Raw genomic sequence first — 24,039 nt, 5'->3', positions numbered from 1 at the left:
AAAGTCAAAAAGTACTACATCATTTACTTTAGCAGGAGGCCGAGACACCAGTCATTCCTTTTAACAAAATGCTATCAATTGTAGTGATATGACATTGTGACAGTATACAGAATTCCAAGGGCATGCACATCATTATCAGGAGGGTTAGCAATTCCACCTTGACTATTTGTAAAACAAATGCTGTCTACTTAGTTCTCAAGGTGTATAGCTAGAGGTCAGCAAAAGCAGCCTAGGTAACGCTAAAGATAGAATAGCTTCAAAAACAGTAGCAATGCTGCATTTTTAATGATGTCTGGAAATGAACTGCCATGATTTTTTTGTTCAATCTGATAATATGATATTTCACAATTGTTCATAATCTAACAATTGAATACAGGGAACAAATTCTCATCTCTACTAAAAAAATGTTTTAATAAACCCAACAAAATTAAACATATAATGTAAAATTGAATCTGTCTGTATAATAAACTACAAGTAATAGGGGGTCCACTTCCAGGCCAATGGGTGTAGTTATGAAAACTATTTCTGGGTCACAGACTACCTCCTCCCGCCTTTGCTCTGGGACATAGACTGCTCACCTAGGCCACCCATGTAAGCAATCTATGTCCTGAAGGGATGGGAGGGTGAGTAGTCCATTCTGCATCAGAAGGGGGAAATCCCATAGTGGCACCTCCGTGCCTCATGGGATTACCAGTTCATGGGTGCAGGTTTAGTATTATTGTGGTCTGTCAGGTAGACATAGCTGATCACTAGCGGCATCTCTGAGTTCAGCCTACTCTGCAATCTGTGCAGGAGTAGAAGAACAAGAGAGAAGTCCAATTAAAGCTATCTGAAGATAGCGTTATTATCACAGGGCTCTCTCCAGTATTGTTTTATAATTTAAAACAATGCTGGTAACAATTTTAGTAAATATTTGGCAGATCATATTTCCCATTACAGGTATGGTAAATGTGATTGATTGCTAAAAAAAAAAAAAAAGCAAATCTAAGGGGTTGGAGGAGAATTTTGAGAATTCTCCTTCAATTGCCAATTAGTACATTCAGATGATACAAAAATAATTTTGATAAATATGCCTGATGAGTTTCAGAAAATAGTGCTGGTTTGTTTATTCCTACTGACAAACCAAGCAAAATCTACATAAAATTGGCAAATGAAAGTGATTTTGAAATAAGAAGTGAACTAAAAATAAATGTGTACGGTATATAGTTTGTTTCTACATGAAGAAATACTTTGTAGTTCTTGCTTGTGGGGGATATATGATTTTGTACCTCTCCCACCGCACCTACACACACACACACACACACACACACACACACACACACACACATGTACCCCAGTGGTGCAAGTAGAAAAAGTGTCTTACAGGTACTGTGTGTGTGCGCTGAAGGTGTGCGCCAAAAAAATGGGCGTGGCCACTTGGGGCATGGCCAAAGAAAATGGGGATATGGCAGATATACAATGCCCCCTGTGCCAGATATACATTGCCCCCACAGTGCCAGATATACAATGCTCCCTGTGCCAGATATATATTGCCCCCACAGTGCCAGATATACAATGCCCCCCTGTGCCAGATATACATTGCCCCCACATTGCCAGACATACATTGCCCCCCTGTGCCAGATATACAATGCCGCTCTGTGCCAGAAATACATTGCCCCCACAGTGCCAGATATACATTGCCCCCCTGTGCCAGATATACAATGCCCCCCTGTGCCAGATATACATTGCCCCCACAGTATTAGATATACAATGCCTCCCTGTGCCAGATATACATTGCCCCCCTGTGCCAGATATACAATGCCCCCCTGTGCCAGATATACATTGCCCCCACAGTGCCAGATATACAAATTTGATGGGCTCCCGTCCGAGGCCGCCGTCCAGGGGAACGGTCACTAAGTGAGCGTCCCCTGCACACGGAACCCGGGAAGGAGCTAGTCGTGATCTGGGGAGAGACAGTAGCAGGGTTGGGCTTGTTCAGCCTTTCTCTGCAGTATCTCTCCACTACGGAGACTTACCAATGGCGTCTCACCAGGGATGTCCGTCCTTTTCTCAGCCAGCACTGCAGCTTGGTTGTTCTTAGTCAGTCCGTGCACGGATCTTCCTTGTTTGCTGCTGTAGTGAGTGAGCGACAGCCAGGCGGAGTGGGTACGGCGTACCCGCGGCTAAATTCTTAAGGGTACGCCGTACCCGCCCACTTGCAGCACTGATATACACACACACACTGCCACCACCACTCTTTGTTCCCTGTAATGGTGAGAGTAAGTGGGACAGTACATCTTGTGGACTTCATATGTTATGAGGGTTAAGGTCAAATTCTGCTAAAAAAAATAATGTACAGTATAGTACTGTATGTGTGACACTCTGCAGACAAATGCAGAAAGAGGAAAAGCTTCTATAGTATTAGTGCAGCACTGAAAATCTTTCTAATCTGTACTAACAGTAAAAAAAAACACAAATCTTGATGCTTGAATGCAATATTGGTGTTATAGTACATTTTGTCCAAAGGGGATTATACAGATGTTTCACCCCTATCACCTACATCTGGCCTTTGAAATGTACAAATACTGTCAGAAAGTAAGAAACACCACTTCAAGTACTGGAAAGGATAGTTTGCTTCCTGAAAAGATAAATAAAATGTGGATTTTCTTACAACCTTGCTCTATTTATGCCGGGTTAGTAAAAATTATTATGAATGTAACTTTGAAAGCTCAGTGCTTTGCCATAACGCTACAAAAATGAGTTTTCACCAGAGATATTAACTGACCACAGGAAGCAAATTCTTGGCCCAGAACCAAAGTGACAGTAATCCCATATTAATATTTTCCTAGCTTCCAACACTTCTCATTTTCCTTATACATGAATTTGGTGAACCAGAAAAGCCTGTGTTACGTGTGCTTCTCAGATCTGTAATAGACAGATTTACTGTCTGTGCATTTCTCTTTGTGCTTTTTCTATGTTTAGTTCTGCAGCAAGTATGAATCAAACTGCTTGCCTGGCTTATTAAATCTGCCCACATATAACTAATCTGACAGTTAGTTCTAATTATTACAAGCAAGCAAACATGCAGGATTCCACTTCAAAGGGATTGTTAGTAATGGAAGATATTTCCTTTTATAGCTATCACATATGTTTTGATGAGGGCATAAGTTAAAAAATATTTAAACTAATAATATTTTGTTTTTATATAGCGCTGTTTTAAATCAAATCACTCACTTTTCGAAGCCTGTGGTAAATAGAATGTTAAGGCTAACATTCTGCCTACTTTCCCAGAATATCCCACATGTTTCTCCTGAGAGAGTAGATGAGTCTGCCTGATCCCCAAGCTTTCCCAGAAAGTGGGTGGTCTGGAAGCTCAATGGCAAGATTCATGGGGAATCGCAACTTCGTGGCCCTGTCATTTGCCATATATTGCAGGATTACACAGAGGAGGATGAGATGCTTTGATGCAAATCAAACTACCCCCAAATACATGTTTTGAGGATAGTATGCACGCTTACACACAATATCAGCTTTGAGGTAAGTACACACATTTAGCCACAACAGCAGCTTTGAGGTCCGTACACATGCTTAGTCACAATAGCAGCTTTGAGGTCAGTACACATGCTTAGTCACAATAGCAGCTTTGAGGTCAGTACACATGCTTAGTCACAATAGCAGCTTTGAGGTCAGTACACATGCTTAGTCACAATAGCAGCTTTGAGGTCAGTACACATGCTTAGTCACAATAGCAGTTTTGAGGTCAGTACAAATGCTTAGTCACAATAGCAGCTTTGAGGTCAGTACACATGCTTAGTCACAATAGCAGCTTTGAGGTCAGTACACATGCTTAGTCACAATAGCAGCTTTGAGGTCAGTACACATGCTTAGTCACAATAGCAGCTTTGAGGTCAGTACACATGCTTAGTCACAATAGCAGCTTTGAGGTCAGTACACATGCTTAGTCACAATAGCAGCTTTGAGGTCAGTACACATTCTTAGTCACAATAGCAGATTTGAGGTCAGTACACATGCTTAGTCACAATAGCAGCTCTAAGGTCAGTACACATGCTTAGTCACAATAGCAGCTTTGAGGTCAGTACACATGCTTAGTCACAATAGCAGCTTTGAGGTCAGTACACATGCTTAGTCACAATAGCAGCTTTGAGGTCAGTACACATGCTTAGTCACAATAGCAGCTTTGAGGTCAGTACACATGCTTAGTCACAATAGCAGCTTTGAGGTCAGTACACATGCTTAGTCACAATAGCAGCTTTGAGGTCAGTACACATGCTTAGTCACAATAGCAGTTTTGAGGTCAGTACAAATGCTTAGTCACAATAGCAGCTTTGAGGTCAGTACACATGCTTAGTCACAATAGCAGCTTTGAGGTCAGTACACATGCTTAGTCACAATAGCAGCTTTGAGGTCAGTACACATGCTTAGTCACAATAGCAGCTTTGAGGTCAGTACACATGCTTAGTCACAATAGCAGCTTTGAGGTCAGTACACATGCTTAGTCACAATAGCAGCTTTGAGGTCAGTACACATTCTTAGTCACAATAGCAGATTTGAGGTCAGTACACATGCTTAGTCACAATAGCAGGTTTGAGGTCAGTACACATGCTTAGTCACAATAGCAGCTTTGAGGTCAGTACACATGCTCAGTCACAATAGCAGCCTTGAGGTCAGTACAAATGCTTAGTCACAATATCAGCTTTGAGGTCAGTATGCTTGACTTTAGTATGAGCACTTAGCCATAATAACAGAATCGAGTATAGCATGCATGTTTAGCCACAATAGCAGTTTTGAGGTTAGTACACACACTTAGCCACAGTAAAAGTTTTGAGGTTATTGTGTACACTTAGCCACAATAGCAGCTTTGAGGTTAGTATTCACGATTAGGTAGAAAACAAAAATGCCATGTCGACAGTACAAGAACACAATTTGTTTAATGTTCTAAACTTATATCAAATTGATATGTTTTGGCTTTATTAGTGCAGTCAGTAAACCAATTAACTTAACATATATGACTTAGGGGTCTATTTAGTAAGCCTTGGAGAGAGATAAAGTACCAACCAATCAGCTCCTAACTGCCATGTTACAGGCTGTGTTTAAAAAAATAACAATTATGAGCTGGTTGGTTAGTACTTTATCTCTCTCCACTTTATCTCTATTAGATTCCTTAGGGGTTTATGTACTAAGGTCAGTGGTGGCATTTCCACTTCTCTTGAAGTCAATGTAATTAGCAGGAAGTGGCTACTGCAGGACTGCAGGTTTTACTAAGAAAGGTCCCACCAAGTAGGGTGAACAAAAGTCCTCCCACCACCCCCACCACCCGTGCAGGCGGTGCCAGTGCAGACACTGCCATTGTGTAGTGTTTGGGCTCTCACTTCTGATGTCCGACTGCATTTTATTTTGTAACAGCTTTATTCTGAAGTGGCCAAACTAATAAGACCTCTCTCCCTGCTTCTCCAGTGTGGAGAGGCAGATACCATCACCAGTGATGAAGCAACTGCTGAAGATGAAAGTTGATGGTAAGTGACCTCTACTCTTAGTAACACCTGGCTCACTTAGTTCTGCAGCGCTAAGTGACCGAGGTGCAGCATAATATTTTAGCCTGCACTTAACGCTAGAAGGCTAAGTGAAAACCCTTTAGTACATATCAAGAAGAGATATTTACAGGGATTTTCTGTGCCTTTTTTTGTTTAGTCCCCTTATATCCACTTAGTACACGGACTCCTTAACATGTAGTACTGTACATGCCCCCCTATACCCCTGCAAGCTACAACAAATTGTTTGAACCTCACTCGTGTTACTTGTCCTGACAAGTCTGTGATTATAGTTTTCTTTATCCTATGTACTTATCAGGGGAGTTTTAAGAGAGGAGAGGGCAAAAATGGAAAGATTTTTAATTAAAAAAAAAAGTAAGGATTTTATGTGCTGCAGCGTCCCACGTCCTGGATTTGAACCTTTAGAATGTTAGGGACCTACCTGATGATGAGGTTACTTGGATGCAGTGGGCAGGCCCATACTTTTGGCCAAAATTATGCGAAGAACCTCACTTTTTCTTGATGTTAAATTGCAAAATGTATTAGTGTTTGGAGAGTGCACATGCATTCTTTTTTTCTGTGTGCCTCACTACAAGTCTTAGCATGGTAACACCTCTCATTATGTTTAGTTAGGGTGTGCAGTTCAGCCCCTCTACCCATATAAACACTATAAGGATATTTAATAAAAATGCCATTTTAAGGCTTTTATGTGCTGCAGATCCCTTTGAGTGGGAGGGATCCGACATTGCCAAACCTCCTCCTCTCCGGGTCCCACAGTGTCTGCATTTCTGGTTCCAGTAGCAGTTTGCCACTTGATCCTGGTAAAAATAGTAATCCATATGCTTAAATGAGCATTCATATGCTTAAATATAATCATCTGATTTCTCACAGGGCTGTAGTGCAGCTTTAAACTACTGTATTAAAACCCATAGGGGTTTATTCATGAAGCAGTGAAAACAATGGAGAAACAGACCAGTGGAGGATTTGCCTATGGGAACCAATCAGCATCTCCCTTACATTTTATAGAATGTACTTGATAAAGTCTTCCTTCAAAGCTGATTGGTTGCCGTGGACAACTTTTCTACTGGTTCTTTTCATCACTCTTTTCAATGCTTCATAAATTGACCCCATAATATGAACATTTCTATTTTCAAAATACTTATTGATAAACCTACTCAGGTTTATTTATTGATTGTCCTATGTATAGGACATTGCGTCTATATATATACAAATATATGTGAGTAGTATTTTGTTGTTCACAAATGTATGTCATATTATTACAATATTGGGTCTTAATAGGTTAAAGTCAACAAATCACTGCATCATACTTCTAAAATAGTGAGTTTGTTTATTCTTTATGTTCATTTAAAGATGTAATACATTATAATACATATTGTAACATATACTGTTTTTACTGTATATATTCTTAATAGGGGTTTCACTTAATGGTGGTGAATGTGTTCAAAATTAGGCAACATTCATTTATCTTTGTAGATTATTAATTATTATCTAACTAACTAACTTCCAGTTGGATTGGCTCAAGTCTAAGAGGCATGAGTTAGTGGGAATCACTAGGATTTTTTCACGTCACAGGCAAACTAATACTTTGCAAGATTAGGCATAAAACATCCCGTTAAAAAAACATTTCTAAAGTTAAATGTTAGATTGAAACTGTAAATCAACTTTCTGGCTGATTGCATAATTCATTTATTTTTGTTGCTATGACAACTGTTACTAAAATAGATTCTTACAATAATTACCATTTCCTTCCTCACATTGCATTTTCATTCCTTAAGAATGCAAAAAGTTTTTAAGTAGAAGGTATTTTTGCATGCAGTAGGTCTAAAAAACAACCAAAGACTTTGACAAAATTACAAAAGCATGCAATGTTTCCATAGCTGTTTTGCCTATATATTTTTCTTCTTGCAAATGTTTTATTTTGATTTTTAAGTCTTTTAATCTTGTCAAACAGATTCATCCAATTGGACAGGTGTCCTTTCCTGGAATACATGGCATCAAATTGCATTACCCATCCAAGCAGGTATATCCATCCATCAAGAGAGGTTACAATAAAATTGAATTCTCTATGCAGTGTACCTTACTTGTCAGGGATTAGGGAGAATACTTTATAGTTGGATCCATCAGAAGACTACTACATCCCTAAACACTTGACATAATCTAGTCTTGTGAAATATAGTGTACAACCTGACTCTAACCCAACATATGGGTCCGATATGTAATGCCGGCAGTCGGGATCCCAGCAGTCAGGAGGCCGACTCGGTGAGCACAGCAAGTTCCCTTGCGGGGTCGCTGCGCTCACCACGCTTCGGGCCCAGTGGCGAGATTGCTGGCCACACTATTATATTCCTCCTCGGGTGGTGGCATGGACCACTACCCAAGTGGGAACTCGGGGCTTTGGTCAGGATTCTGACCGACAGCATTTTGTCAGCTGTTGGGATTCCAGCATCAATATTCTACTGCCTGGATGCCAACAGCCGGTAAATTAACTGCATCCCCAACATATAAATAGATGCCAGTTCAAAGGTCTATAGTAACCCAACTAAGGTTTAAGCAATTGTGTAGAATATTAAAGAAGACTTCACATGGTGTACACTGTAGATTATTGCTTTTATAGAAGAAATGCTAAGAACTATAGATGTATGTTAAAGTGCATTTTTACTGTATTTTCTTTTTAGTGTAAGAAATGAGAACAACTTACTGTACAGTATGTCAGTGTTGCATGTAGGGCAACTTAAGTGCATACACTGCAAAATAAAAATGGTTACATATCACGTGAAGTCCAGTTGTGTTGTATAGATAAGACAATAAAGACATTTAGCTAAACAATATATTATGTAAAAAAGCAACAGTTACGCTCTGTAACTGTTGCTTTTATTCAGGTTTGTAAGTAAACCAAAAAGTAAGCATTTGGTCCAAACCATGCGGCACTGCAGGTGGGGCAGATATAACATGTGCAGAGAGATTGGGGTGGGGTGTGTTCAAACTGAAAATCTAACTTGCAGTGTAGAAATAAAGCAGCCAGTATTTACCCTGCACAGAAACAATATTACCCACCCAAATCTAACTCTCTCTGCACATGTTACATTTGTCCCACCTGCAGTGCAACATGGTTTTACCTAATTGCTTACTTTTTTGGTTTGCTGACAAACCACAATAACCCCCTAAATACTGTAATAATACAATATCTAAAAGATAACTGCTACAGTCAACTCTTAGTCGATACAATAGTAACATTTCTGTGCTGCTGGCAGCTAGCCTTCTTTATGGCAATGATTTATCCATATATGCTTGCTCCTCCGAACCTATGATTGATGCATTTTGAAGAAAACATTTTGGAGATTTATAGGGCTCCTAACATTTTTATGTATTGAACAATGTGTGAAATGAATATGATATGGAATCCTTATAGCACTAGTGATTTTTGTATTGCTTGTCCATATCTTTTTATAGTGGCTAAGCATTCCAAGTTAAATACATAATGATCCTAGTCCATGTTAAAGCACCCAGTTTTGATTGTTGCCAACCCCTATATGAATTTATAATCATATAATTTTAAATGTATTGTCTGACAATTTTCACTGGCAACATATTAGTAGCCCATGACACAATATGCAAACTAAAGATTATATTGGTTAAGATAAAGACATGAATGGTTTCTTCACCCTGAACAGGAATTAAAGCTGGATTATTATTATTATTATTATTATTATTATTACTATTATTATTATCATTATTATTATTATTATTATTATTATCTTTTATTTATAAGGTATCACAAAAATGTATGCACTGTGTTATAGGGTAGACATAGAAAACATTTCAGAGTAAGAAGGTATTGGAACATACTCAGACTCATTTTAAGTCTCATTATGTGCTCAGATATACTGTAAGGGGTCAAAAGCCTGAGATATGGTAAAATCTAATTACAGATGATTTTTGGTGCTCATGCATAGTACGGAAATGTCCATATTTACACCCCCTAAATGGACTTAGGGAAGTATGATTGGTGCAATGGTTAGCATTACTGCCTCACAGCACTGAGGTCAGGGAGTCAATTCCCACCATGGTCCTAACTGTGTGGAGTTTTTATATTCTCCGTGTGCTTACCTGGGGTTTCCTCCGAATATTCTGTTTTCTGCCCATAATCCAAAAATATTTTGTTACAGTGGGTTAATTGGCTCCTGACAAAAATTAACACTAGTGCATGCATGTACAGGTGTTTAGGGCAGACTAGATGTTCTTATCTGCCTAGCGGTTCTTATCTGCCGTCAATTCTATATTTCAATTACTTACTCTATCATTACTTGTTCTTACTGGTGGACACAAAATTTTCTGATGGCTGTGGAATTACAAGTCCCACCATGCCTGGTGGCTAGTAGAGCATGCTGGGATTCATAATACCACAACATCAGGACAGCGTTCACCATTTTCCTTCCTCTGATCTAGACCATTCTTCGTATAGCAATGACAAATAATAGTACAGACATTACTCTCTTTCTGTCAATGTTAACATATTATGATAGAGACTAAAAGTAGGCAGTCATGGACTTTTTGCCTCAAAATAATGTGTTTGCTCCTGTGGTTGGAATATTCCCCCCCCCTCCCCCCCCAAAAAAAAAATTAAATAGAATCAAACAACGATAATAATGAATAAACAAAAAATGCACAGCTGCTAAACAACTGAACCAACAGACAGTCATAAACGGACTGAAATCAGCTGCCAGAATGGTGAACGTGTGTCATTGTACAGCCCCTTTCAAAGCTTATCCTTTACAAATGATGCGTAACTATCATGATGCTGATGTCATATGGCCCAAGAAAATGTTTACTAAGAGTGAGTTTCAGAGTAAAAAGAAATCACACAACAGGCAGAATAGTATATTTGTCGGATCCTGGAAATGTTTTTGTGTACAATAAAACCTAAATATATATATTGTAGCTAAGCGTTTAACAGAATCGTTCATGTTATAAAACTTCCACACAAAATTATATCAATGCTTCCAAGTTTAAAGGCTTTTGACAAACGCATATGATTAAATGAAAGCCTAGCTCTGTTTCTAGGAAGTATTGAATGATAATTCCTTAACTAAACAGTAACTTAAAAATGTATTGCAGAGTACATAAAAAAAGGAATGTTATCCTAATATATACTTTCTGTAGTCTTCTTCATTTTTTTATACTAGAATAACAAAAAACAATCCAGAGAAAACTTTTTGTTTGCTCATCTTCTATCTTCTATTTTAGAATGCTATGGATTTCTATGCAAATTGCATTTGAATAAGTGATGAATTATTAGTGAGCATAAATGTCACTTAATTCACCAATCACTTAGACAATAGGACATAGCATAATATAACTATCACTTTGCATCACAGCCGAAAAGGGTAATCAACTTGCTGCTGATGCTTGCTTAAAACAATTTACATTAATTTGTGCAAACGACTGATAGATTACATTTTGATTACAGTTTGGAAATAATGAATACAGATTCACTCAGTGTAAGGTTTATGTAGGACATGATTAATGATGAGCTTGCTTACTATGCAAGTGCATTCCTGTTTTGCTCTAATTCGCTAGCTGTCATTTACATCTCCTAAAAATGGGGACCATAAACATATTTTGAAGCAGACAGCAAAGGAGAAATAACAATTTTTTAAATTTATAATAGAATTCTTACATAAGGTTTGCAAAAAACACTATGTGCAGAAATCTGTATGTAAATTTTAAAATGAATAAATATAAAATAGTAATAAATAGAAACCTGTATCCTGTTGTCACTTTTTGGCACTCGCCATGACTGTATACTCTGGCAATTAGGACGATCATACCATATATATAAAAATGCAGTACAGATATCTGTCTATTTCTACCTATGCTACCCTTAACATTGGTAACGGTGATAATAATGACTTGCCATTTCTTCCTATATATTGAACGCAAGCCTGGATAAGATAAGGGCAGTCTCTTTTTATTTGCGGTAACATTGCTGATACAGGCAGAAGCTCCTAGGAGGATTTTGTTAGAAACATATTAGTACTGTATGTTTATTCTGACTTATGCTAAATTAGAGTTTTATAGATCCTTTTACATTTACATTATCTGTCTAACTTTACCTACTTTGTTTGTTGGTATGTGTTTCTGTTAATGTTTATCAAATATGCATGAATGCTATTTATGTTAACTATTTTTAATTAAACATCCAGTGTTCTTTCAATATGGGTACCTGAAATGCAATTATTTAATGCTTACAGAACATTAGATTTTTTATTATTTCAACTTGCTATTAATATGAGCTTATAGTATGTATAACAAATTAAAATAAGAATATATAATTGAAAAATGTAACAATATTATTATGCTGAGCAATACCAATGATATTTTCAGGACTGTTGACCGCATTATTTCTGCAAGACACATTAGATGACATTGCATTAATTATATATATATATATATATATATATAATATGTGCCACACAGAAAAAATGCAGGTGCACACTCTAAGCACTAAGAACACTGGTAATCAAAACAATTAGAATAAACTCTACAATGTTATATGTCGTAAAACTGAGGATCCCTAATACTGACATATTATATAAATGTATCTAGGTGTTTCTTATCATAGTGCCCGTTCTAATAATAAGCTAATGCAAGGACCCATACTAATTAAAAAAACACCTAAGGGCAGGTGGGTGGTGTGCTAGTCCAGGTAGAAGGGTCTCCTCTTTTAAGTGTACATACATACACAATTACAGTACAAAGTAAAGGGAGTTGGAGCTGGACTGCCCACCCTACTTTTAAGCATAAGAGGTGCTACCTTGAAACTTATAGTGCCACAAAGAAAAAAAGGAAAATGCAGGTGCATACTCTAAGCCACAGAGAGAAGCGCTGTCACTAAAGTATTAATATATTTTATTAAAAATGACCTTATTCATATATAAAAATTATGAGAAAACCTAAACATCCTGTGACTTTAAAAAATCTTTTAGCAGCAACACATCAAAACATGTAACAATTTGTATTCCTCACTAAGGTCTCCTTTGGAACAATGTATCAATCTACCCTTTATATAATGTATGGTAACTCTTGTGATTAACAGGAATTCCTTAGAGTAAGCTCCACGCGTGGGCTGATTGAAACACTTGAAACCATATATTGGTAGAGGGTTTAAAAGTTCATCCGTGATGTATATAGGGATTATTCACATTGATGTCATCCGCTCCATTATTTGTGAAATCCCTATTTAGCTCTTATTTCTCAATAATGCCGTCCAGAATTGATCAGCTTTTCTTATGAAGCTTATAATTGCACAATAACAGATTAAGCATGTGACGCTATTTTGGAGTCTGTTATTATACTTAACTCAACTTATGCAATGGGCAACAATTGTGTTATGTCCGTAGGGCGTCGGCTGCCCGCTCTGGGACACTGCAATAGAATGTGCAGGGCTTGTGAGAAATAATAGATAAAACGCTCACAGTCTTATTCAGATCGGCATAAAAATTCAAAGACTATAATGCTCTCTCACCACTTTCCATCAAGCTTCACCTGGAGCATACTGCTAGCTGTCATAAGCTGAATCTCCGTTTGGTGCGGTGAGCCAAATGCCGAACAGATGCTGGGTGAGGCGCTGAGCGGCGGATGCTGTCGGGGACGTGCTGCAGAAATCAGTCTCTGTTCGTGATGGTTAGCTGGATGCCAAGCAGAATGTCGGGCAATGTAATCAGACGGATTGCTTGACGCGTTTCTCAGCCTCAATCCTGGGGCTGTTTCTGAGGAAACAGCCCCAGGATTGAGGCTGAGAAACGCGTCAAGCAATCCGTCTGATTACATTGCCCAACATTCTGCTTGGCATCCAGCTAACCATCATGAACAGAGACTGATTTCTGCAGCACGTCCCCGACAGCATCCGCCGCTCAGCGCCTCACCCAGCATCTGTTCGGCATTTGGCTCACCGCACCAAACGGAGATTCAGCTTATGACAGCTAGCAGTATGCTCCAGGTGAAGCTTGATGGAAAGTGGTGAGAGAGCATTATAGTCTTTGAATTTTTATGCCGATCTGAATAAGACTGTGAGCGTTTTATCTATTATTTCTCACAAGCCCTGCACATTCTATTGCAGTGTCCCAGAGCGGGCAGCCGGCGCCCTACGGACATAACACAATTGTTGCCCATTGCATAAGTTGAGTTAAGTATAATAACAGACTCCAAAATAGCGTCACATGCTTAATCTGTTATTGTGCAATTATAAGCTTCATAAGAAAAGCTGATTAATTCTGGACGGCATTATTGAGAAATAAGAGCTAAATAGGGATTTCACAAATAATGGAGCGGATGACATCAATGTGAATAATCCCTATATACATCACGGATGAACTTTTAAACCCTCTACCAATATATGGTTTCAAGTGTTTCAATCAGCCCACGCGTGGAGCTTACTCTAAGGAATTCCTGTTAATCACAAGAGTTACCATACATTATATAAAGGGTAGATTGATACATTGTTCCAAAGGAGACCTTAGTGAGGAATACAAATTGTTACATGTTTTGATGTGTTGCTGCTAAAAGATTTTTTAAAGTCACAGGATGTTTAGGTTTTCTCATAATTTTTATATATGAATAAGGTCATTTTTAATAAAATATATTAATACTTTAGTGACAGCGCTTCTCTCTGTGGTTTTTATTAATTTTTGTTTTTTGAGGCTCAGCACCTCAAATAAGTGAAGCTGCAGTCAGTATTAATATCATCAGTGTCTCCTAGCCAGTACACCAGCGCCTACTTATATTTCTTTGTAGATTTTTTGCATACTCTAAGCACTGAGAACACTGGTAATCAAAACAATTATAACAAACCTGCAATTTAACATGGAATAAAATAGATTTTTTTTCTATGTGGCACTACAAGTCTCAGCAAGGTAGCATCTCATGTTTAAAATTAGGGTGTGCAGTCTAGCCCCCCTCCTTGCCTAATATAATATGTACAATTTGTATACGCACATAGAAGGAAAACGAATGGGACACACTAATACACAGTACAATGCCTCACTGCCTAGTCACCCACACTTCATACTTTAGTCCAGAAGAAGAGAAGGCACTACAGGTCTTTTAGAATAACAAAAGTTGCTGTATTGTGCAAATAATTAGTTTGACATTGTTTTGTACACAAAGTGAACATTACTATGTAAAACTAACATTTTCATCAAGGTGTATAAAGAAGTAACTGTTGCAAAGACAATACTTTACAATTTGGAAAGTCACAATGCAAAGACCTAGTTAATAATAATAATAATAATAATAATTACTACTACTACTACTGCTAATACTACTGCTGCTGCTACTACTACTACTACTACTACTACTACTACTACTACTAGTACTACTACTACTATTACTACTACCACCCAGGGGGGCAGATTTATTAAGCTCGGTGAAGTGATAAATTGGAAGGTGATAAAGTACCAGCCAGTCAGCTCCTAACTGTCATTTTTCAAACCCAGCCTGTGACATGATAGCTAGTATCTGATTGGCTGGTCCTTTATCACCTTCCACTTTATCACTTCACTGAGCTTAATAAATCTGCCCCAGGGTACTTTATTACTTCTTTCATGCCTTGTTAGAAAATATTGAACATGGAACTGTGGGGCAGATTTATTAAACCTGGTGAAGTGATAAAGTGGAAGCTGATAAAGTACCAGCAAATCAGCTCCTAACTGCCGTGTCACAAGCTGGGTTTGAAAAACGACAACTGGGAGCTGACTGGCTGGTGCTTTATCACCCTCCACTTTATCACTTCATCAGGCCCCTGTGTGCCTATACAATCTATCGGTATTAGTGCTTCAAAATTATTAGCATTCAATGGTTGCAAGTTTTGTTTTAATGGCAGCTGAAAAACCACTGATTACCTAGCCCCTGACTCATCTTGGCTTGAAGTATAGAAGTTATTTTTAATTAAACCCCCCATTCCCCCAGAGATAACCTATTTAGCAACTATATGATTACCATATTTACACCACAACATTAGGAATCCTACTCATCATCAGTCTAGGCTCACTAAAACACACATATACAAGCACACATACCACACAATCCATTTGTTTATTATACTGAAACATTTCCAAGAAATAATTACATCAGTCAACAGTCTGTAAATAATCATAGTAGATTATATGACTCAGTAAATAATTGGGTTGAATCAAAGTCTAAGCAGTGTATGTTTTTTACAAAAAAAAAATAAAGATCCTGTATGGTACCCGTTATTGAAAGTTTGTCTGTATTTGTATTAATACAGAAAATGCAAGTTTAGAAATGAGCCTGATTGCATGGTTCATTTTGTTCTCCTTTGTAGAGCCAGGCTGCGGCCCACTACAAAGGCACTAAACATGCCAAGAAGCTCAAAGCACTGGAAGCCATGAAAATTAAGCAGAAATCTTTTGCTACCAAGGACAACGCAAAGACTATCTTCACTTCCATCCCTACTAATACCATCAATGGAAGCTCTGAGAAAACAGGTTAAGCGATGATCTTTCTTGTTTGTTTGTTTTCTTTCTTGTTTAACTATCTGTGTGGTTATGTGCCTGTCACATTGATTCACTCTAGATTCATCATTCTTACTGTATTGATTTTCTTTTTTTTCTACTTTATTTTCAATATACTTTTGAGACAAAGAAAATTTGCTGTCAAGGGACAATTTTCTATAGCTCACAAAGGAGTGCAGAAAATACAATACAGTTATGCATGAAATCTCTCTCACTTTATACATAAATGTTGCATTTTCAAGTATTCATTTCCACATGTTCTGTTTAGTGTTATGGTTTCAAATATGCAATCAGATAATTGTTTTGTGTGTCTTTATGGAACTATAAAAAGGAAAGACACAAGTGTTCTAAATAACTACAAAGAGGCTGATGCAGAGTTAAACTTAACTCAGTTTGACTAGAATACAATGGAGAAATGTTTCCTGCCCACAAGCAGGATACACTCAAATGCAAATATGCAGATTTGTACATATATGTCACTTGCATACTCTAATGACTGTAGCAGGGAAGGTGTGTTTTAATGTAGACCAAGTATGACAAGGGTATGTTTGTGTAATTTTGAGCAGATGTGACAGTGTTCCTCCAATCCTCACAAGCACACATGCAACGTGCCAGTGTGGTGGCATGCAACGCATGTGCCACAACCAGTGTCTGGTTACTGTGCAATAACCAGATAAAGACAGTCCCATGGAAGAGGAGGTAATGTAAGAGATTCAGGAGGGGTGGGGGGGATGAGGAGAAGAGCAAGAAAAAGAGGAGCAGGAGAGAAACAGAGATGCAGACACAGATGTGCACAAGAGGGTGAAAAAAGAAAGACAGATAGAGAGAGAGAAAGAAAGAGAGAGAGAGAGAGGAGGCAAGAGACAGAGTGAGTATCGGGCAAGAAAAGAAGAGGGGAATAGAAGTTTTATATGATATCTAATCTGTGTGTAACAAAAACCTGGCACATATGGTTCTTGTGCAGACCTGAGATGCATACATGTCAGTTTTTTGGCATAAATATGCAATTTTTACATGCATAAAATTTTTTACGTCATACAATATGCATCCAATCCGGCATCATGCCTAAAGTGTTTTTTTTTAAACTATTCTACAATATTTTATTTGTAAAAATGTTAATTCGTTTTTTATGAGTTCTACCATCTAGCAACATGTCCTGAGCCAAGAATTCTGGATAAGTGTTTAAAATGTACAAATCCTGTTTGTCATTTGTCTGCCTCATTCATTTCTGTCCACTTATCTGTATGGGGCCTTCTTTACCTCCCGTGATCATTTACAGGGGGTTGGTGGGTGTTGAACTTCTACATTCCAGTGTGCCACAGCTCATGACTCATTACTCTGCTAAGACCTCTGGTATAGGGAGGTATGCCTTATGCCTAGATGGGGTTGCTATCAACAGGGCCGGTTCTAGCCCTTGTGGCGCCCCGGGCGGAGAATAGGGGCGTGGCTTCATACAGGGGCATGGTCAGTTACGCCCCCTGTAGAGTTGTGCCCCCATTTGTGCCCCCAGTAGCGCCATTTGTGCCCCCAGTAGCGCCATTTGTGTCCCCAGTAGCGCCGCTTAAAAAAAAAAAAGGATACTTACAATCCCTGCTTCCGAGTCCTGGCCGTTGCAGACCTCCTCCGCTGCAGCCGCCGCTCCTCTCGTCGGATCTATGGGAGAGACGTCATGACATCTCTCCCATAGCACAGCATAGACACTAGAGGTCAATCATGACCCCTAGCGTCTGTAACAGTCCCACAATGCTGTGCGGTGCGCGATGACGTCATCGCGCACCGCACAGCAAAGGTCCTCTGCACGAAGGGAAACTAGACGGATAGCGTCTAGTTCCCTTCACTGCGGGGGGACGCAGCGGGGGGCACAGTGGCGGATCTTGCCATGGTGCGGCGCCCTCCGGATGGCGCCGGCGCCCTTCGGAAGGCGGCGCCCCGGGCAAAAGTCCTGCTTGCGCGTGGCAAGATCCGCTACTGGCTATCAAAGCTCTGCATATTTATGTGCCACTAGTAAAACTTTAGCAAAGTCAATCAGATACCGATGGGTCCTTTTTCATATTACCCGATGCAGTGAATATTTGTGACACATTGGCAGCGATTAGTGTGCCCAATGCACGGGGGTGCACTGCATACGCACCATGATCCATAGGCTCCAGCGAATGCGCCACATGCAGGTGTAATAGGACTGGCTGTTTGCAAGCGGGTGCATAGTTAAATAGGGACACATCTGTACCCAGTAGGCTACATTGCTTTTAACAAAAGGCATCTTTTGCTACAAATCAATAAGGTCACATTGAATGCAAGTCTGTTTATGGTGCATATTGTATGTCTTTTGCATTGCTCATCTTCCTGAACCTAGAATAAGTAACTATGGGTGATGCAACGACAGATGCAAATAATAATAATAATAATAATAATTTTATTTATATAGCGCTCTTTCTCCAATAGGACTCAAGGCGCTTAACAGATACACAGCATAATATAGTACAGAAAAATAATGAAGTACATTTTTCATAAAATACAGAAACATGAAGATACTAAAAGAGATACTATGGAAATGCTTGAGTAAACAGGAAAGTCTTGAGTCTACTTTTGAAGGATTCTATAGTTGGGGCCTCTCGCACTGTGCTGGGAAGTGAGTTCCATAGAGTCGGAGCCGCATGACTAAAAGCTCGACCCCCAGATGAATTACGGTAGATTCTAGGTACTGCTAAAAGTCCTTCATCTACAGATCGCAGTAATCGAGTGGGGCAGTAATGAAACACATTTCCACTTGCAAGTGAAGTGGCGTAACTGGGCTGTAATGGGATGTATGATAATTTTGCCTGCTTTCAGATGCACCAGGGATTTGGCAGGTTCAAGTGCAACTGGTAATGATGATGACTCATAAATCAGCATACAGATTACAGATAGGGGCAGTCTGGCACAGAGATTGCTATGACTCTGCATATGAATAAATATTATGCTACTAAGTCATGTAGGCAATGTGGGAGCAATTACAGGCAGCTTGTACTCACCTCAGCCCCTATATTTTACTTTTCTCTTACATTGGACATTTAAGACAAGAGCAGATTCCTATCAGCAGTTCTCACTGTGCTCGGCAGATACAGTGTATGAAAGCGTAACTTAGATCTACAGCTCAGTTCAGCTCTTTGTATAGAGAATACAATGCTGCATGTTCAGTTAATCTTATTTACTCCATATCTTATATAAAGCTCCAGTTTTTTGGATAAGGGATACTCAACCTGTACTGTACTGCATGTCTGACTTTAGCAGAGGTCTCGATGACAGGTATCAGTAAGCAAATGCTGATATTAAATAATGGAAACAACAGGCTACATATTAACTCTTACAAATGTTCTGCATCTTGGTAATTTTTTTTATTTAGATATTGTATATATTGGTTAATTACAGTTGAAATACATGTTAGTAATTATCTTTGATGTTTGTAGTGTCACCTGTACTGTATAACTTTACAGTCAATAATAGACCGGATGTGGTGCTTACAGTTTTATTTAGCATTAATATAGCAGTCTTGATTACATTGCTCCTCTCATTCACATATAAATTGTGGTCAGACCATAGTACACAGCCATGACCTAATCATTATTCTCGGGGGCAGTTTTGGCAGCAAAGCACAGACCCAACAATTAAAGTGACTGATTATAAAGGTTTAAAAAAAATTGTTTTAAATCCATCTTATTCTGACCAAATCGTTGTTTTTGCCTTGTTTGATTAATGTAACTAATGCAAGAAGATTGTGGTTCTAAAAGTATCTCTGATGAAAATAGCATTAACATCCAAGTTGTTTAAACATTTATAGATGTAAGGAACTGTTTGGCAAAGACTGATGGGTACAAAAGCCTATTGTAGAGAACAAAGTTGGGAATCCCCAGCATTCCAAAGTACAAGTTACATTCTTATGTGTTCTGTGTATATGCTCTATGAAACCTCTTTTCCATTCATGCTCCATATGCGCTCTCATTAAAATGCTAAAAACAAACCCTCCTCACATGATGTGTGTACTCTCTAAAGGGCACAAAGCAATTGGGGCAAACTGTGCTATATACCATACTGACTAACCAAGATCTTAATACATAGTTGTAATATTTTTAGTATTTTATCTGATTTTTACTGTTTTTTTCATAAAATATGTTAATGATACTAGAGATGTGCACCGGAAATTTTTCAGGTATTGTGTTTTGGTTTTGGATTCAGTTCCGTGTCCATATTTTGGATTTGGACGCGTTTTGGCAAAACCTCCCTGAAAATTTTTTGTCAGATTCGGGTGATTTAAAAAAAAAAACCCTCAAAAACAGCTTAAATCATAGAATTTGGGGGTAATTTTGATCCCATAGTATTATTAACCTCAATAACTATAATTTCCACTCATTTCCAGTCTATTCTGAACACCTCACAATATTATTTATAGTCCTAAAATTTGCACCGAGGTCGCTGGATGACTAAGCTAAGCGACCCCAGTGGGCGGCACAAACACCTGGCCCATCTAGGAGTGGCACTGCAGTGTCAGACAGGATGGCACTTAAAAAAATTAGCCCCATACATCACATGATGCAGAGAAAAAAAAAAGAGGTGCAAGATGGAATTGTCCTTGGGCCCTATCACTCACCCTTATGTTGTATAAACAGGACATGCACACTTTAATAAACCCATCATTTCAGCGACAGGGTCTGCCGCATGACTGTGGCTGAAATGACTGGTTGGTTTGGGCCCCCACCAAAAAAGAAGCAATCAATCTCTCCTTGCACAAACTGGCTCTACAGAGGCAAGATGTCCACCTCCTCCTCATCGTCTGATTCATCACCCCTTTCACTGTGTACATCCCCCTCCTCACAGATTATTAATTCGTCCCCACTGGAATCCACCATGTCAGGTCCCTGTGTACTTTCTGGAGGCAATTGCTGGTGAATGTCTCCATGGAGGAATTGATTATAATTCATTTTGATGAACATCATCTTCTACACATTTTGTGGAAGTAACCTCGTACGCCGATCGCTGACAAGGTGACCGGCTGCACTAAACACTCTTTCGGAGTACACAATGGAGGGGGGGCAACTTAGGTAAAATAAAGCCAGTTTGTGCAAGGGCCTCCAAATTGCCTCTTTTTCCTGCCAGTATACGTACGGACTGTCTGACATGCCTACTTGGATGCTGTCACTCATATAATCCTCCACCATTCTTTCAATGGTGACAGAATCATATGCAGTGACAGTAGACGACATGTCAGTAATCGAATGCAGGTCCTTCAGTCCGGACCAGATGCCAGCACTCGCTCCAGACTGCCCTGCATCACCGCCAGCGGATGGGCTCGGAATTCTTAGCCTTTTCCTTGCAGCCCCAGTTGCGGGAGAATGTGAAGGAGGAGCTGTTGACGGGTCATGTTCCGCTTGACTTGACAAGTGTCTCACCAGCAGGTTTTTGAACCTCTGCAGACTTGTGTCTGCCAGAAAGAGAGATACAACGTAGGCTTTAAACCTAGAATTGAGCATGGTGGCCAAAATATACTGCTCTGATTTCAACAGATTGACCACCCGTGAATCCGGGTTAAGCGAATTAAGGGCTCCATCCACAAGTCCCACATGCCTAGCGGAATTGTTCCGTTTTAGCTCCTCCTTCAATCCCTCCAGCTTTTTCTGCAAAAGCCTGATGAGGGGAATGACCTGACTCAGGCTGGCAGTATCTGAACTGACTTCACGTGTGGCAAGTTCAAAGGGTTGCAGAACCTTGCACAATGTTGAAATCATTCTCCACTGCGCTTGAGTCAGGTGCATTCCCCCTCCTTTGCCTAGATCGTAGGTAGCTGAATAGGCTTGAATGGCCTTTTGCTGCTCCTCCATCCTCTGAAGCATATAGAGGGTTGAATTCCACCTCATTACCACCTCTTGCTTCAGATGATGGCGGGGCAGGTTCAGGAGTGTTTGCTGGTGCTCCAGTCTTCGGCACGCGGTGGCTGCATGCCGAAAGTAGCCCACAATTCTTCGGGCCACCGACAGCATCTCTTGCACGCCCCTGTCATTTTTGAAATAATTCTGCACCACCAAATTCAATGTATGTGCAAACATGAGACGTGCTGGAATTTGCCCACATGTAATGCACGCACAATATTGGTGGCGTTGTCCGATGTTACAAATCCCCAGGAGAGTCCAATTGGGGTAAGCCATTCTGCGATGATGTTCCTCAGTTTCCGTAAGAGGTTGTCAGCTGTGTGCCTCTTCTGAAAAGCGGTGATACAAAGCGTAGCCTGCCTAGGAACGAGTTGGCATTTGCAAGATGCTGCTACTGGTGCTGCCGCTGCTGTTCTTGCTGCAGGAGGCAATACATCTACCCAGTGGGCTGTCACGGTCATATAGTCCTGAGTCTGCCCTGGTCCACTTGTCCACATGTCCGTGGTTAAGTGGACATTGGGTACAACTGCATTTTTTAGGACACTGGTGAGTCTTTTTCTGACGTCTGTGTACATTCTCGGTATCGCCTGCCTAGAGAAGTGGAACCTAGATGGTATTTGGTACCGGGGACACAGTACCTCAAGCAATACTCTAGTTCCCTGTGAATTAATGGTAGATACCAGAAACATGTTTAACACCGCCCAGGCTGCCAAGGCCTGAGTTATCCGCTTTGCAGCAGGATGACTGCTATGATATTTCATCTTCCTCGCAAAGGGCTGTTGGACAGTCAATTGCTTACTGGAAGTAGTACAAGTGGTCTTCTGACTTCCCCTCTGGGATGATGATCGACTCCCAGCTGTAACAACAGCAGCGCCAGCAGCAGTAGGCGTTACACTCAAGGATACATCGGAGGAATCCCAGGCAGGAGAGGACTCGTCAGACTCGACAGTGACATGGCCTGCAGGACTATTGGCGTTCCTGTCTAAGTAGGAAATTGACACTGAGGGAGTTGGTGGTGTGGTTTGCAGGAGCTAGGTTACAAGAGGAAGGGATTTAGTTGTCAGTGGACTGCTTCCGCTGTCACCCAAAGTTTTTGAACTTGTCAATGACTTCTTATGAATGCACTCCAGGTGACGTATAAGGGAGGATGTTCCTAGGTGGTTAACGTCCTTACCCCTACTTATTACAGCTTGACAAAGGCAACACATGGTTTGACAAATGTTGTCCGCATTTCTGTTAAAATAATTCCACACCGACGAGGTGATTTTTTTTTTGTAATTTGACCAGGCATGTCAATGGCCATATTCGTCCCACGTGCAACAGGTGTTTCCCCGGGTGCCTGACTTAAACAAACCACCTCACCATCAGAATCCTCCTTGTCAATTTCCTCCTCAGCGCTAGCAACACCCATATCCTCATCCTGGTGTACTTCAACAGTGACATCTTCAATTTGACTATCAGGAACTGGACTGCGGGTGCTCCTTCCAGCACTTGCAGGGGGCGTGCAAATGGTGGAAGGCGCCACCTCTTCCCGTCCAGTGTTAGGATGGTCAGGCATCGCAACCTACACAATTGGATTCTCCTTGGGGATTTGTGATTTAGAAGAATGCACAGTTCTTTGCTGTGCTTTTGCCAGCTTAAGTCTTTTCATTTTTCTAGTGGGAGGATGAGTGCTTCCATCCTCATGTGAAGCTGTCCCACTAGTCATGATGAATATAGGAGAGGGCCTCAGCCGTTCCTTGCCACTCCGTGTGTAAATGGCATATTGGCAAGTTTACGCTTCTCCTCAGATGCTTTTAATTTAGATATTTGGGTCATTTTACTGAACTTTTGTTTTTTTGATTTGGCAGACGACGTTGATGGCATTTCATCGTCTCAGCCATGACTACTGGCAGCTGCTTCAGCACGAGGTGGAAGTGGATCTTGATCTTTCCCTATTTTACCCTCCACATTTATGTTCTCCATTTTTTAATGTGTGGAATTATATGCCAGTAATATATCAATAGCAATGGCCTACTGTACCGTACTGCTATATATTATATACTGGTGGTCAGCAAA

At 39.9% G+C, this 24,039-nt stretch overlaps 1 protein-coding gene across 4 annotated transcripts in view; it reads left to right on the top strand.

Moving 5' to 3' along the window:
• The window catches only part of ZNF385D (zinc finger protein 385D), a 442,245-nt gene that overhangs the window by 273,302 nt on the left and 144,904 nt on the right, over positions 1-24,039 (top strand). For 2 of the 4 annotated variants that reach the window (XM_063922204.1, XM_063922206.1), the window contains 2 exons: positions 7,501-7,569; positions 15,892-16,054. In XM_063922204.1, coding sequence (XP_063778274.1) covers positions 7,501-7,569; positions 15,892-16,054 — 232 coding nt within the window. The remainder of the gene's footprint in view (positions 1-7,500; positions 7,570-15,891; positions 16,055-24,039) is intronic. The other 2 variants (XM_063922205.1, XM_063922207.1) reach the window with 1 other exon arrangement.

This window comes from Pseudophryne corroboree, chromosome 5 (assembly GCF_028390025.1).
Source record: "Pseudophryne corroboree isolate aPseCor3 chromosome 5, aPseCor3.hap2, whole genome shotgun sequence".
In the NCBI taxonomy this organism is placed as follows: Eukaryota; Metazoa; Chordata; class Amphibia; order Anura; family Myobatrachidae; genus Pseudophryne; species Pseudophryne corroboree.
This window is presented reverse-complemented; position numbering and strand designations above follow the sequence as displayed.